The sequence below is a fragment of the Trachinotus anak genome, unplaced genomic scaffold, assembly GCF_046630095.1.
Source record: "Trachinotus anak isolate AG129_WGS33_773 ecotype Australia unplaced genomic scaffold, CSIRO_AGI_Tana_v1 ptg000015l, whole genome shotgun sequence".
NCBI classification, from domain to species: domain Eukaryota; kingdom Metazoa; phylum Chordata; class Actinopteri; order Carangiformes; family Carangidae; genus Trachinotus; species Trachinotus anak.
Window position 1 is genome coordinate 13,576,914 of NW_027273866.1, and position 17,136 is coordinate 13,594,049.

The 17,136-nt window shown below is 40.6% G+C and overlaps 1 protein-coding gene across 1 annotated transcript in view; it reads right to left on the reverse strand.

Moving 5' to 3' along the window:
• Positions 1 to 16,609, reverse strand: part of LOC139632957 (voltage-gated delayed rectifier potassium channel KCNH5-like) — a 136,931-nt gene extending 120,322 nt beyond the window's left edge. The window contains exons 1-4 of the mRNA XM_071498259.1: positions 16,336 to 16,609; positions 7,354 to 7,477; positions 3,915 to 4,021; positions 1,101 to 1,229 (exon numbers count right to left, since the gene is read on the reverse strand). Coding sequence (XP_071354360.1) covers positions 1,101 to 1,229; positions 3,915 to 4,021; positions 7,354 to 7,477; positions 16,336 to 16,408 — 433 coding nt within the window. The 5' untranslated portion in view covers positions 16,409 to 16,609. The remainder of the gene's footprint in view (positions 1 to 1,100; positions 1,230 to 3,914; positions 4,022 to 7,353; positions 7,478 to 16,335) is intronic.
• Positions 16,610 to 17,136: the final 527 nt, after the last annotated feature.

A 17,136-nucleotide genomic window follows, 5' to 3' on the forward strand; every position in this document is an offset into this window, starting at 1 on the left:
TCAGAGACTTCTCAGTGGGAGAGAAAGGACAGAAGAGGAGGAGGGGAGGGAGGAGGAAGAGGGAAAGACGAAGGACGAGTAGCAAGACAGGCAGAGGGAACACAAGGAGGTAGAGGAAGAGAGGAACGAAGAGGAGGACAACAGCGGAAACATAAGAAGTGAGGGAGAAAATAAACAGGAAGAGGACAAAGGAGGAGAGTGATAGGAGCATCAATACAATGGGAATAAAGAGGAGGAGGAGGAGGAGGAGGAGGAGGAGGACAGGATGACATGAAGCCAGAGCATGAAAATATCAGGGTGGAAGAAGATGAGTGAGAGGAGGAGAAGAATCTGTAAAAAGAAAAAGAAAAATAAGAAGGAAAAAGGTGGACAAAGAAAAAGATGAGATAAAAAGAAATAAATATGAAAAAGGAGGAGAGGAAAAAAAGGACAGATTATTAAAACATCAGGGAGGAGGAGGATGAGGATGAGAGAGAGCATGATGAAGAAAAAGACAAACAAATACTAGAAAAAACAGAATGAGAACAAGAAAGAAAAATAAGAAGAGGAGGAAAAAGACAAGAAAGAAGATAAAGAATTTAGGAAGAACATGAAGGGTGAACAAGGAAATGAGAAGAAAAAATAAAGGAGGACAAGGAGGATGATGAGAGAGGAAAAAAAAAGAAGTTCAAGGAGGAGGAGGAGGATGAAGAAAGATAATTATATGTCCCATCAGAAGCCAACTGGCATTACATTACACACTGGGGCATCCAGCCATGTCCTAATTTTGTCACATGTCAGCCCCCCCCCATACCGCCCCCCTGTAACTCTTTACTATCTAATAAAACAGAAACAGCAGAAAATAATCTTTCCTGGTGGCTCGACACGCTAAGCTGCACATCACGTACTCACATTTCCAAATCCATCAAAGACTTTTGGTCGCACATCATTCTCCACATGTCTCTCCTCATGTTTTTTTAATTCTACTGCGAATTAACTAATAATAAAACAACCCTTCTCCAAAAATAATCTTCAGAAAACGACACAGAGAGCGACGTTGTTGTTAGTGCAGAGATGTTTTAAGACGCAGTGTCTCGTGGCTGCCGCAGACAGACGCTCACCTTTGGTGGTTTCGTCTTCGATGGGCTGCTTGAAGAGGGTGATGTCCTTAAACGTGCAGAGGAACAGAACCACCTTGTCGTTCTCGTTCCTAATGGGAGCCACTTGCATGTAGAACCACACTGGACTTCCTGCAAAGACATCACAAAATAGTCAAAAATAAAAGATGTTCAATTTACCACAACATAAAACAGAGAATAGCAGCAAATTCTCATATTTGAGTGACTGGAATCAGATCATGGTTCCCCCTTTTTTTGCTTGATAAATCATAAAAGATTAAAAAATTTGAAATTGTTGATTCCTACTAAATAATGATAATCAATAATAAGTTTATTTATATAGCACTTATCCAAACCAGAGATCACAAAGTGTTTCTCAGGGATAAAATAACCAAACAAACAATAAACATATGCAGCCAAATTACTTAAGATAAAAGATAAAAACAATAAAACCAGAAATACAAATAAGCAATGTAAAAGTTTGAAATATTTCAAAGAGATTATTCAATGAATGAAGATGTCAGTTCAGCACTCATACAAGTTCCACACCACACTGCAATTCTAAAGGCCCAGTCAAGCAAATAACAAATAACAAGTCAGTGCTAAGACAGAGTCGATCTTCGAGGGACTGAAAAAAGCCAAAAAGTCCAACATCAAGAAGTTATTTTATTGGCTGTATTGCACTTTTTTCAGTATCAGAAGCATTTGTAAACAGTAAATCAGTATTTATTAATATTAATCAACGAGTGCAATGTTCAGATGTACAGATCACATTGGCCACAAACGGTTTACCAGAAATAAGACAAGTGGTGAGAAGCTCAGGGAACATCTCATAAAACACTGCATGTGCTGCATATTCCAATGTCTACTGTGTAGTTATGGTGTTTGGCTGTTAACAGAGGCTCAGATCCTCTCTTCTGATTGGCTCCTGACCTGTTGTTACTAGAGCTCCAGAGACAAGAGATGAGAGGAGATGCAAAACGACACAGATGGTTTTTGGTTCTTAAAATCCACAAATGTATCTTCTTATATCAACACTTTGAATAAAACACAGGGAAAGTGTAAAATATTGGAACTTTAATTGACCCATATTCAAACAGATCTAATTTAGGAAACTCACTGTTCCTCCTGTACAGAGAAAGCTCAGATCAGCTGACACTGACACTTTATTACCTCTGCACACACTTTCAGTGGAGCCAAAAAAGGTTGCTCACACACCATAATGTCATAATTTGTGGATACAAGTAGCTCGCAGTCATCATCCATCTCATTGATATCCAGCCTCTATAAAGGGCCCTGCTCTTCTGATTTGTCAGCAAATTTGTGCCATTTTAAAAATTGATTTTTTTTTTTTAACTGTGTTTCTCTGCCCGCCTGCTTCACGCTCCTCCACCCACCAGTTTGCTCCGGTCAGTGATCTCTAAGGAGACGAGGACATTTGGGATTTTAGTCTGCACTTTCTGTCCACTGTGCTCCTCACCAACACTACTGATACAGTTGCTCTAACACAGCAGAAGAATCTACTACTTTACTTTTCTACCCAGATTGACCTGTTGAAGTTACATTTCCTCCATATTTTCATTTACATTAAAATGTTCTACATTTTACAACTTTCCCAAAAAGTTATCTGACCTGGCAGAGAAAATGGTTTAAACTGCTCATCCTTAAACCGATATGAACATAAATTACGTTTGGAACTTCAGCAGGTGTTTTTCCAGTAGAAAAGGTGATAAAGATGTGATGTGCATTTTGCCTGATAAAGACATAGTTTGTTCACAAATCCTCAGAAAAAGCCAAAACCAACAATGTGTCTCAGAATACTTTGAACTTCTTTCTCTGTCTGAGTCTCTAAGCACCAACCCCATTGGTTCCTACTGAAAACAGCTCATAAATATATACATTCATTAAAAAAAGTTTTTTCCTAAAACAGCTGCTTACAGTAGATTTTTTTAAACAGGAGGAAATAGTGAATTGGTTGCGGACTATTTTCAGAGGCGGATTAATCCACATTTGCTGCTGTAGTGAGTATTTGAGGCAGCAGGACAGAGTGTGTGTGTGTGTGTGTGTGTGCGTGCGTGCGTGCGTGCGTGCGTGCGTGCGTGCCTAGTGTGTATTCATGATGATGAAGGAACATGTCATATGTCACCCAGTGCAACACTGAGACTCACTGATGTGTTGTTAATAGTTTTTGGAAATGAAGCTCTATGGCTCAGAGGAATAAGATTCATCAGGCTTTCATACACACACAATACTTGTTAGTTAGTTTGACACTTGGATTATTAGTTTGAGGTCTGCACATGGGATATGTTGACAATTAAAAGTTTGGTAATACATTATATTCTACAGATAAATGCCATCCACTGTAACAAAGTGAAGATTCAGGTGATGAGAGAAAAACACATTCACACCTCTACACTATTCAAATTGAGCATTTGCTCGAGTGTTATGCTGAACAAGGCAACAGTGTTAAATCGATTAGTTGAAAATGATAAATGATAATGGTTGATAAATGTTCAGTAATTCATCAAGCAAAAAAGCCAAATATCTGCTGCTTCCATTTACTGAAATGCGATCATTTCTCCTGAAAAGGTCACCTTGAGATGAGGGAAACTCTGATGGGTATTTCTCATTTCATATTTCATTTTTTTCTGACATTTTATAGACAAATTATTAATTAATTAATCAACACATCAACAAGAGCGTCAACAGATTAATCAGTAATGAACATGCAACGGTACCAGGTATTACAACAATTGAGGTGAGCTGTTAAAAAGTCGTGTGTAAGAGCCCAGATGAATGAAGTAAGGCAGCACTCACTGTTCTTTCTGTACAGCAGGATCTCGAAGCAGTTGGACTCATAGTTGTCGAACGTCTGCCTGACTTTGTCGATGGTCTTCTTGTCCGTCAGCTCTCCGTACATAAAACTAGAAGAGCAGACGAGCGGCATGAGAAACAGCAGTGATTGATTGTGACCTGACCCTTTAACCTGTGACCCCTGTTACAGTATATCCCATATACTTGTAATGGCATTGTCAATCTGTTATCTTACCATAAAGTGTCCATTAAGTTTTATGTTTGGCTTTTAAATTGAGTAAATTGATGCAGCAGCAGCATAAATTTGGCTCTCAGTGAAGGTCTTCGTGGATCAGTTTTGGTGCAGCCTGCGTTTCCTGGCATGGTTGTAATTATTCCTTTAAGGGCTGAGGACATTTTAATCTCTGCTAATATAATTACGCTGAGTGATTACTTTCTTTCCCAACAGCCGCAGAGAGGTGCAAATAAACAATAAAAGAAATCCACCACTTAAGTTCATATTGTGTTTTCTCTTTGTATGGAGCCAAACAAAAACCACATCAGTGACGGATGAACTCCACAGAGTGTCTGGGAAAGAGACGATGTTCTGCAGTGGTTATCTGGGTTCACATTAGTACCCAGCATGGATGTGTTTGGATGTGGAATCCCAGCATGTTGAACAGCTGCCAAATGACTGCAGTGAAAGCTGCTCACTGGGCGCGTACTGAAAACGTTCAAGCATGGTTAACCACAACACACAGGGCACAGGTTGAAGCTCCAACAACACTTGACCACTGGCCCCAACTTATTCCCCACCTCCATGCACCTTGGAAGTGGGTGAAGCTGTGGCAGAAATCCCTGCTCTACCCATAACACAAAAACAACTGTCTAACTGCTCAAACACTTGCACTGCACATAGTAACATCCCGAGACATGACTCTTAGACCCTGTTTACACCTGGTATTAAAATGCGATGTGTATCTGGATAAAGAAAAAGTGCAGGTTAAGGCACAGTGTAAACGCATTGTGATCAGATCTGCCTGACCACTTCAGGAGATAGTCTGGCTCAGTTTGTGTTCAGATCTCAGGTAGGTCGAAACACAATCTTTGACACCTCACATTACTAACATGCAGGTTCTGCTCTGGAGGACAGAGCTCCGATCTCATTTAGGACAATAAGAACAGATTCAAAATACCAGGAGTAAACACAAAGACTAGATTGGATATTTTAATCTTTTTTAGAAGTTATTTTGGGGGGTATTTTTGCCTTTATTACAGCTGCAGTGAGAGAGAGAGAGAGAGAGAGAGAGAGAGAGAGAGAGAGAGAGAGAGAGAGAGAGAGAGAGAGAGAGAGAGAGGGGCTCGGGCCAGACTGCAACCTGGGCCACTGCGGTAACGACTGAGCCTTCATGGTATCGCTCTACCAGGTGAGCCCCAAGATTGGATTACTTTATTATCTGGACAGTGTATCTTGATACAGTTCGCATTTTAACACCAGGTGTATACAATATATTGACTGGACCTAAGGGTTTAAACGGTGATGCTCATGAAATGTGCCTTATAATCTTACAGCTTTATTATTTGTAGTGGACAAATGGAAACTTCATCTCCATTCACAGGAAAATCTGAAGAAGTCATGGTCCCGCCCACACTGTTTGACTGACAGGTGATACAGTGATGGGCAGAGTATTTAGACAATGACTTCATGCTTTATACAGTATAAAAAAGAGACTTTGGCATTCACCTAACCAATGAGATTAATTTCTAGCAGCAGGGAGAGACGTAACAGGTGAGCCCCCAAAGCTGATGACATCACAGTGATACATGTCTTCTTGCTTGAACTTGCACTTCACATTAAATTTTATAATATGAACAGTATCATTTGGATGGAAATCTGGAGATTTTAAAACACTATAACAAAGTAAAAGTAGCTCATCTTTCATAATTAACAACCGCTGCCTCTAGTGTCTATACAGCAGCAGTGGGTCCCAGTCGTTTTGCCTTGTGTCCCCTCAAAATTTAATATGTTTACTTGCAACTTTTTGTCACAAGCTGAATATGAGTAGTTGTGCCAAAGACTGATAAAAACTTTGCAGGAGACTCTCTATTTTTGTAGCAGAACTTTCTTTCCCATCACATTAATCAGCTTGTGACGCTTCAGCTTTACCTTGTGAGCCATTAAAGGGTCCTGAGGGTCCCAGATTCCTGTATTTGTCCCTTTGCACCACAGTACATATGACCTTTGCGTCATTATATGAATCGTTGATATGTCCACACCAATGCCACAAAGTTCTACCCTTGTCCTGCTGTCAAAAAATCAAAACTTACTCCCCAAAAAAACGGCATGAGCCCTGTTACCAGGCCACTGACTTCCATCAGTCTGGCAGCAGGCTGCAAGTTTAAGCTCTCGGTGGGCTCTTCTCTCATCTCAGTGTCACATCTGAGCGGACTGTCAGTCTCAGTGTCCTCCTCAGCCCAGAGCAGCACAGAGTGGACAGATAAATCTCACTGCCCCCTGTTCTCACTTAGCCCAGTGTCTAAGGGAGCCTTTTTCCGCCGCCGGCTAGTCAAGACCATCACCCCCCTGGTCGTGTCTGAAAGGCGCCTGAGGAGAGGAGTTGTCCTTTGGAGTCAAATTTTAAAACATCTTGACTGACAGGCCAGAAAGACACTGTCCTCGAGCTGGACCGGGCCAAGCTCCCCCAGCAGCTTTAAATTGGATTCATTTCAGAGTCTCACTGAGCGGTGTGCCATCTACCCCTCTCTGCTCCTCCCTCCCTCTCTCTTTCTGAGCAAGTGGAAATGCCAGATGCTGATCTTTTTTTTTTTTTTTTTGGCAGGATGACTCTGCTGAGGTCCACACTTCTGCTGCATGATATCGGAGCAGTTCTGGAGCAGTAAACCAAGTCAGTGGCATGTAAACAGCTCTCTGTGTGGTTTTAATGGTAGCTACAGTGGGAGAGAAGCAGGGAGGTAAAAAAAAATTGAAACTTTTGAATCCCCCTCCCGCTGTGCTTGAATAATGGATGAAACAGAATAAAAGAGGACGTATTCAGTGATTTTTTTTGCAGGATAAATGGAGCACTTTGAAAAGGACATGGTTTTAGTTTTAAAAACAATGACTCATAGCTACTCTTAGGTGGTTATAAAGACACTGGTGTTGTAAAAATATATTGGTTATAAGATCCACTTTAACTGTGCCATTTAAACTGTTAAAACAAGAGCTAAATACAACATATGCCTGCTTTACATTCAGTAGGAATGTGTATGCAAATATAAAGGAAGAATAAAGATAAAAACTAATGCACGTTTAGTTACGATGTGAGAGCAATTACAATAAAACAACCAGACAGAACAGTCATTATTGCTCCATTAGCACGCTGTAGCTAATAATGCTTTAATCTGGCATAAAACAACAATAACTGTGCACACTTACAATACTTACAACAAACAAATGTCTTACCTGCATGTGCTGCTCTTCTGCATGACCTCAGCCCTGTGGAAGCCAGACAGTTTGCAGAATCCGTCATTGCTGTAAACTACAGGCCACTCCACAATCTGGGCGTTTCCCAGGAGGAAGCTGGTCTCTGACAGATTGGACAGGACACAAAGAGAGAGAGAAAACATCAGCCACAGTAACAGCATCAAATATGAAAAACTATATGCAAGGCTGCAAAGCTTCTCAGCCTCTAGAGAGGACTGTGCAGAAAATGTTTTACACTGGTCTTAAGTCAGTCGTCAAGACTTTGACTACAGTGAGAGATGGATGCACAAAATAAAGACCAACCTGGCACCTAAAAATAAAGCTGGCTCTGGTCATGACACTGACATGACCTAGTCAACCTACTGAAGAAAGCCTAGTTTATGGGTACTGAGAGACAGAGCATGCATTTTACATGACTGACAAAGAGAAACTCACTGCATGAAGACTGCACACAGTTCTGGCTGGTATTTGTTGGTGGTACAGTAATGTGGTGATGGTGTGCAGCGGTCAGGTGGTGCTCATGGCTTGTAAGAGTCAGATATAAATGTACCATGGCCCATCACTAGTAGGATCTAACCTTTTTAACTCTGAAGATCCAGAAGGTAACATTTACCTCAAATTCTAATATACAAGTGTTTTTTAGGTTTCTCTAAGGTATCTAAGGTAATTTAAAGATATTTTAAAGGTCCATATAGTATAAAGGTAAATGTCCATGTGTTTGTGATTATAAAGCAGGTCTAGTCTCTATATTAATACAGTGAAAGTATCAAAGCTTCAGTCCACAGAGAAATGCACACAGCCTGTATTCAGAAACTGAGCCTTAAAACAAGCCGTCAGGATTTCTGGAACTTTGTGATGTCACAACAAAGCAGTCACCATACTCCAGCCCACTTGGACCCACCATCCAACCTTGCAGGATTTGATTTCTCTGAGTGTTTTCTTGAAATCTGGTATATTTTTATTCAAACACTCAGAAAACAGTCAGCCAGTCAGAAGAGAGGCTCAGAGCCGTCTCTTTTCAAGGGGAAGCTTGTTTTGTCCAACAAGAATATGACTTTACAAAATCACACAACATTTAAGATAATTAACTTGTAAGATCATTGATGCTCGGCCAATCAGAATGAATGTAGACTTCATATTGTTTGTTGATTTGTGTCTTTTACCATCTCTGGGCTCTGACATTGAAAAACTTTTCATATTCATCCCAACTCTTGTATAAGAAGTGAATAGAAAACAAAGACTTGGGGTGGGTCACACCAACAGGGAATAATTTCAAAACAGGATTAAATAAAGGTCCATTTTATAACATTTTAAATCTTGTTTTAGACTGAACAAGATGAACTGTCAACATTTCTTTGAATCTCAGTTTAGTCTCTTTAAATTCAGATTCAAGTCTCTAAACTAACAGGATTTAATGCAGGATTTTATTTGAATTGTGAAACACAAATGAGTTTAGATCAAAATCACATTCAGTGATTTCAAAGTAAACTGCAATCTTCCCTAGTCTCAGTTAAAACTCATCCCTGTTGAGGAAAACCATCCTTGTGCTTTGTTTCTGGTCAGTGATGACACATCCCACCCTCAAAAAAGTTCTTCCAGTGGAGTCACGCTGAAGAGGACACACTTCACAGAGAGTATGAGGAGGACAGATTACAGCAGGAAAGCCTCCTCTGAACTACATAAAGGGAGTGTTATTGTAAGACAGACTTCAAAAACTCTGAACTCATCCCTTAAAAGCCGGAGCCCTTTGGAATAAAGCTGAGTAAGACTCAGTTTGAGTCATCTTGACCTTTCTGCTCTTCTCTTTCATGCCAATCATTGACTTATCTGAATTTTCAGCAAAAAGTGGTTGAACATTTATAACAATATACAGTATCCTGGTTTTGAGTCATCTCCTTTTGATCATATTTGGGGTGTGATGTTTATACAAAGCAAAGAGAAAGCTGGTCAGTCAGTCAAAATCAGACAACCTTTCAAGTTTTTGATCATTTGAACAGCAGAATATTTCAGGGTTTTGTTGAGTCATTTCACAGAAAATTAACTCTGTTGAATCATCACAATTTGTACAGTACAAAAGAAACTGGGACTAACTTTCCATTTCAGCGAGATCACACATCTGTTTTCCTGACGTCGTTGGAATCAATCACCCTGAGTGTCCAGATGAAAAGGCCTGCTACAGTAACAGTGTTCTTCTAAGTGAAGACACCAGCACTAATGCTCCCACTAAATAAGTTTAAGTGTGAAAGGTCAGTTCAGGTCAAGCCAGTCCTTAACCAGCTCTACTTTATTTATTAGGCAACTAAATGAGGATAAATCCATGCAGCAGGACTGTCTGCAGGCTGGCAGCTGACGGGCTTGCTTGTGAGAAACTGTAGGGGACGGCAGGTATCTCCTTATTAGCAAAAATTAACACCACCCCCCACCAGCTATGGTGAAGTGAAAATGTGAAAATACAGACAGGCATCCTGGGTAACATTGCACTGAAGACAAAATTACCACCAGCAGCTTGTTTGTCTCCCTTTAATAACCACACAGATCAATTATTCATTTGATATTGGAGGCAGCTTGGTCACCAGGGAGAGCACTACAGGTGCTTTTTAGACTACTGAACAATTTGCTATAGAAATCTCACGCCCATCACAGTCAGACTCAACCTGGTCGTCTCTATGTTGCTATATTAAAGGAAAAGTCTGCTTTAGTTAACCAGGGTCTTGGTTTTGTAGCCTTAGCCATCAGTTATGATAACACTGTATTTGAGATATTACTACACACAGAGAAAAGAGGTCATTCAAATGATCTACTATCTACTACTAACTACTACACAACTATTTGGAGGTAAAACTGAAAGTGAAAACAATCAAACTGTGATGAGCACAGCAGCTCAAAGATGAAGCAAGAACTCAGACATCTGTAAAGTATGATTGATGCTGACAATGTACAGTTAAGGAGATCATTTGACTTGTTTGTCTTTGTGTCTTCTAAATAAGTTTGACTAACCTGGAGTTTTGACTGCTTGTCTTTCTTGTCAAATGTTGTCCCTATTACTTTTGTTCCTATCTTAACTGTGACCTTAGTGAGTTAAGTCGTAAGTTTTAGAAATACTAAGTTCACTGACATGACATAAAATTCCCCCATCAGAACACAAACCACTTCGGTTTTTAATGTACCAGAACTAAAATCTTCTGAGTATTTAAGAGACGTTCTCCTTTAAAAAAAAATAAGCCCATAGGCCATTTTGTTGTTATGGGACATCTAGTGGATGCAGTAATTATGACAGGAGTGAAGGGCAAAGTGCGGTGACGTAGTTTATAGAGCGACAAATTCCATATCTGTAAACACAAGTCCCAAAAACTCTACTGACAGTGTGTTTAAGGACACTCAGACCTTCACAAGTTGACAGTCAGCTGCCATATAATGACACCCCAGAGGACTTCAACTACTGACTATGAAGTCTCAGATGTTGGTGTGTCCTTCACCCAAGACAAATAACACACCAACATGAACATGGTGACAACAATTATATGAATTTTGAAGCTTCTTTCCCAAAAGAATATTCAGCAGGTGACTATTTGATGTTGTACTGGAGTTTTCCACATAAGCACTGAGCAAAGACAACTTTTCAAAGCTGTTCCAGCAACATTAGTACGTGACAATGACTAAATGTTCACTTAATGAGACTTTAGCATAAGTCTTGAAAGTCAGACGGGCATGAAGTTGACCCAATGGGTACAGAAGCTGAAAGGTCAGAACAGTACCTCCTGCTTTGGAACTAGTCAGCATTATGCAAAGTTACTCAATTTGTGATTAATGAGCTGAAACTCTGGCAAAACTGCCAATAATGTTCTTCAACGCCTTCCAGATCTGCTGGGCTGGTAACTCTGGCAGGTAATCACTCATCATTAGACAGCCTCATCTTTTCCAAAAAAATATTTGGCTGGTGAAAGAGTGAATACTGTAACAGCCCATGGCCCAGAAATACAGTGTTTCCCACAGTGAACCGTTAACAGCACAGAGGAGAGACCTGTGGCAAAGATAACACTTCTGCAATGAAAGTGAAAGGTGTGTCAGCAGCTCCTCCAGCCAGGTTTCACTGCAGGTTTTTACAGACTGATGAGTAAAACCTTCCAACAGCACGCTCAATTGATTTTACTGGTCGGCCATCTGATGACATAAAACAATAGTAGCTGTAATAAACACGTTCTAGCTGCAGTCAGGGAAAAGCCTCTATTATATCAGCGGTGGACGTCACTGACAGAGTGAAATCCAATTCGTAATAAAAACACCAAAGCTAATTTTGCGTATCAGTCAAACTCCTTTCAATAATCATGTGCCACATAAACCCATCTGTAGAGCCACTGCAAGGCAAGCAGAGAGAGAAGTGGCCAGTCAGAGTTTATCATTAATTATCTGAATGAAGCTCAACAGGCCGCTGACAGAATGCACCTGAAAGCTACAGAAGAAGGTGCTGGTTTACTGTATACACTGACCAAAAGCTAAGACTCATCATTTTTAATCATTTTATGTCCCCATTCACAAGGTTTTGTGTTTCTTGCTACAAGAAGTGTAAGAAACAGGAAATGATAAATACCTTTTGAAAATATTCACAGCAGCAGCAAAAAAAGCAATGATTTGTAAATGGTTACAGACCAATCCACCTACAGGGGACAACTGTCTAGAAATTATTCAAGAGATTCATGAGGTGGAAAGGCAAACTCTTTTCTGTTAAGATGGAGAAATTATTTATATATAACAAGAGGGTCAAACTGGAACATGTATGTACCAGGACGGGATGTGTAGGTGGTGGTTTGCATCTGTACAGTTGCAGCTTCAAATCCCATTTGCCTTCCTTTTGCTGTTTCTTTTTTCTTTCTTCAACATAAATAGTCTGATAATCCAAGTCCACTATGGCCCATACTTCTGTAACAATTGTAATGTGGATACTCACATATTCATATGCTGGCAGTATTTATTTTATTGTTGCAATCATTTTGCTGTTCTGCACCACTGTTCTTTTGGGAAAAAGTTACTTGTAGACACTAAAAAAAAGTAAACAGTAAACAGGAGATAATATAAATAATCTGATAATATAAATAATACAGGTTAATACAGAATAAACCAGTTCAATCACTTTTCAAGCAAAAATGCCAAATATTTGATTCCAGCTCCTCAAACATGGGAATTTGTTGACAAATGAAATATATTTGAGTTTTTGGACTGATGGATTGGGTGGGTTTGGGCCCACAGAAAATATAAGGTACTTTATTTGTTTTTATTTTTTTTATATTTAAGCTGATAAATTGACAGAAAATTAATTAGTGACTCTTGGTTGGACAAAAGCAATATATATGGACCAAATGACAGATTATCAGTTAACCGAGATAATAGTTGTCAGATCAAAGAAAACTGAACACAGGTCTACAGTGCACGTTCACCTACATGCAGCCAAAGTCCAGCTTAGTCTGCTAAAATCAGAGCTGAGCCTGACAAGCTACATCTGAAATGTCCCAAAATGGCCACCATACAGAGGCTAAACCCTTCTGATTTATGTAACAGCATTGCCTTTTTTTCTGGCACCTCCCTCAGGACAAACTTTACATTTTCTGCCCCACTTGTGGTGAAGATCTAGGAACAGAAGCAAAGCTGTCTCTCCATTTTTCATCCATCCAAACTGCAGTGCATTGTGGGTAAGGTGTGAGAGGGTCACACCTTTAACAGAAGAATCCAGAAACAATATCAACCTCGTCTGTCCTCTGCTCCTCTTTCCTAACAGTTACTTATGACTTGTGATTTTTCAGCACAAAAAGGAACCAGAGTTACTGGAATTTATCGCCCTCGTGTCTTAAGCTGCAGCCTCCTGTGTGCCCTTTTAAATTAAAGAGCTGAGTAAGACTGAATACAACACACACACACACACACACACAAAAAAAATCTCCAGAATCATCTTGACCTTCTCCGCTCTCCTCTTTCATCACAATCAATTACTTAGCTGAAGCAAGCTTCAACCAGTACGGTGGATAACAACACAAGCTGCTTCAAGACCAGTGGAAGAGCCTCTGATCCAGCATTCAGACCATCAGGTCCCCACTGAAACCCACTGATGGGATTATTTTAGCTTTAACAGCTCTGATTCAATTGCCAGGAAAATCTATGATGGGCTACGTGAGACCTTTTAATTTAAAACAACAACAGGTCTCCGACCTGTTTCTCTGCAGCTGTGATCAGAGAAAAACAAACACACTCGAACCATTTGCTGAAAATATTGACTCACTGCAGCCACTTCAGGACTTCTTCAATACAAGCAGATCAAAACTGAATTCATAACTCAGACAATTACAATACACAATGATTTGCTTTTTGTGCTCAATAGTAATTGCTCTGTATCTAATAATGATGAATTGATTATCTTTTTTGTTTGCTATCACACTTAAACCTGCAGCTCAGACGATCCACCGTCTACAGCAGGTTAGGATTCATTTCAAATAAAATAATGTACCCTGTGCATTGATTTGCATTCTTGCCACCTCCCTGCACAACCTGTGAACAAATTGATGTGATTAGTCCTGATTGATCAGTTGACTGACATAAGAATTAGCTGATAACCATTCTGAATTATAGTTGGTAAAAAACAAATAAAGTCCTTCAATTAGCTCAAATCTGACACTTTCTGGTTGGTCATTGTGCAGCTCCTCTGATCCCTAACTTGTTTTTATGAGGGAACAAAACTCAAATACCTAAATAATAACATGTGTATTTTCACTTATTATGATGGGTTATTAAAATGAATTTACAGCCTGTTACTGATATAGGCAGAGTATCAATATTTGAAAGCAAATATAGTATCACCTGAACTTATGAGTAGGTTTGGGTAATATCAAAAATGTAATATCTCGATACAGTCCAACCCAAATATCGCAGTATACGATATTATTGCAACACATTATAATATAGAATCATATTATTGTATTTTATGTGTCAGGTGTAAGCGATGCTGCCACTACAGAGAAATTAAGTTTTATTTTCTATCACATGCAATGGTACAGGGATTAATAAAGTATTTTTATCTATCTAACTATCTATATGCTCCTGTGACAAAGGCTGGATGTACTGTCTGCTTGCCCTCTGAGGCCCCAGAGACCTCGTTCCCACTGTGTCTGTTGGTTTGTGGTCAAGTGATTCATTACAACTTGGTGTGTGAATGTGCATCAGTAAAGCTCAATATCAAGTGAACTGTTAAGACCTGTGTTGTGAACTTGAGTCAATATTTCATGGGGCATATTCCTAATTAAATTTGTGTTAACTAAATTACCACAAATAAGGTGTCAATAGGGGCCCACAGCTAATTTTTGGCCCCTGTGAGTAAACCTGGGCTTCTCTGTGAAGGTTTACTTGTTGATATGATGATTATGGTTTTGGATCAAGAATCCACATCCACACCAGCAGGTTTTCAAACCAAAACCATGCTTCAGTGTATCAAACGTCACATTTGGTATCTGGATCAATCCGGATGGCCATGAAAGGTCAAGGGCCAATAAACTGCCTCTTATTGCCATTTTCATTACATTTTTATTTTGTCATTAAAGCAACAATAACATTTTCTTTTAATAAACGAAAAATGTAAATATCAATTACAGCCTATTTATTATCTGCAGCCTTGTATCTGATAGTGAATGACAGAAAACGTGTAACCCTGTAGATGAAGTGTTTCACTGCTGCAGCATCTGATCTGATCTGGGGCCACTGAACAGTCCCGCAACAATCTCCACATCGTCTGCTCTCCGCATCATTCCAGTCAGCTGCGTGTGTGACTTCTCAAGCAGAAAAGAAACACACAAACACACACACACACACACACACACACACTACACCAACTGCAACCAATGGCTCTCCAATTAGCGCTGAGCCTCCTGAGGGGCCGCGCCACAGTCCCGCGGCTGTACCGGAGGCGCAAACCCCGGGATGACAGTAGCCAGAGAAACACATTTCTGGAACAGTCTTCTTGACCTTAGATCTCCACCCATCCACTCACACAGTTTCCACTCACTTTACTGGGAAGATGAAAGAAAAAAAAGAAAAAAAATCCACCTGATCAGAGGAGGGAGCCCGGGTTTCTCAGGCCGGTGCCAAGTCCAGGCGCAGTTTCTACCGCAGATAGAGGAAGAAAAGACGCAAAAACCACCAATAATGAAAGTGCGCCTGGAGGTGGACACCACGGCAGCTGATCTCTCCTTTTACTAAACAACCCGCAGCTACATTACTACATAATGACGCAACATACATCAAAAACTAACGCAGGCTCATTCGCTTCAATCATGGCCCAGGTTGCTAAAAATACTCCTAATGAGAGCGATAACCTGCGGATGAGGCAGAGCTGACAGTTAACGATCCGCCGGCTCCCGCTGTGTCTGCTGAGCAGGTGTCAGTGTTTATTCAACACAAACGGGCGAGTTAATGACCGAAATAAACTTTTCATCTGCAGCTAATGACGCGGTAACACACACAATGAGCTGGAGAGGCCATTTACATCATTTCATCTGGGAAAGTCGAAGGCAGGATATTGTCGTGGGGAATAACACGGTGCGTAAACTGTGGCTCCGGGGGGGGGGGGGGGGGCAGATTCAGGCGCACAGCCACGGACAGGAACAGAGATCACTTCTGTTTGTTTCAGAGCAGGAATTCACGCTTCTCCAGGAGACAGTATCTTCTGTACATCACTTCTGTCAGTTTAACATGACTTATCGCGGTGTATAACATCATAAACACACGCAGCCTGAGAGAGAGGCTTAACTCCGGCACTGCAAATAAATGCGGGTATAAAAGTGAATTTCTGCCGGTTCATCCTCCGCCAAACCTCCGCAGTTAAACCCCCAAAAAACACGCAGTAGCCTATTCCAGCCGAGTCCGGGTCCGAGCAGTCTGGTGGCACCAAACCCCAAAACAAGCCTCGCTCCGGCGCGGACTCACCACTTGAACGCCGGACGATGTTCTCCAGAAAGGTGTTCTGCGGTGCCACAAGCCCTCTCTTTCCCCCGGGCATCCTGCTGCGGGCGGGCGGAGCTGGTGTCGGTTGGGGGCGGCGGCGGTGTGTCTGCTGCTCGGAGGTCGGTACTGACGCTGGCTCTCAGTCGGACCGATGGAGAAGCTCATTGTAACCGTGCGCTCTGGATGCTCGTAGCGCACTGAGCCACGGCGGCGGCACCGCATCCCGCCGCCCGCCCGGAGCGCCAGGACGCATGCGTGTCTGCTGCTGGGGGCTCAGTCCTGAAAATAACGATGCGCTGAGTGTTTGTGCAATAAATGATGCAGAATGGATACCAGCAATAAAAATAAAATGACATTTTTATTGAAGTAAGACATACCACCGGTCGATCAGCATATGGAAATATAACCAACTATAAAGCCTAAAAGGCTGTGTATTCAAATATTTAACAGCTGTAATTTTTGTTTTTATCATACCAAGGTTAATTTGTTTACTTCTTTTTATACAATTAGCCTGTATTACACATAACGCCTCCCTTTATAAAGGGTTTATAAACTGTAACTAATAACATGCTTTATGGAGTTAGACCTTTGGGTTGCCAGATTGTGAAAAATCCGCTCAGTGAGTCATTAATAGTAAGTAAAATAAATAAATACTCATGATTCTCTCACTTTCTAATGAGTTATGAAATATAAATAAGTGATTAATAAACTTAATTCTGCAGCTACATGTGTTATTGATGTCATTAATAAAAAAAAAGTCTATTTGAGGTTTTAAGGGGAGTT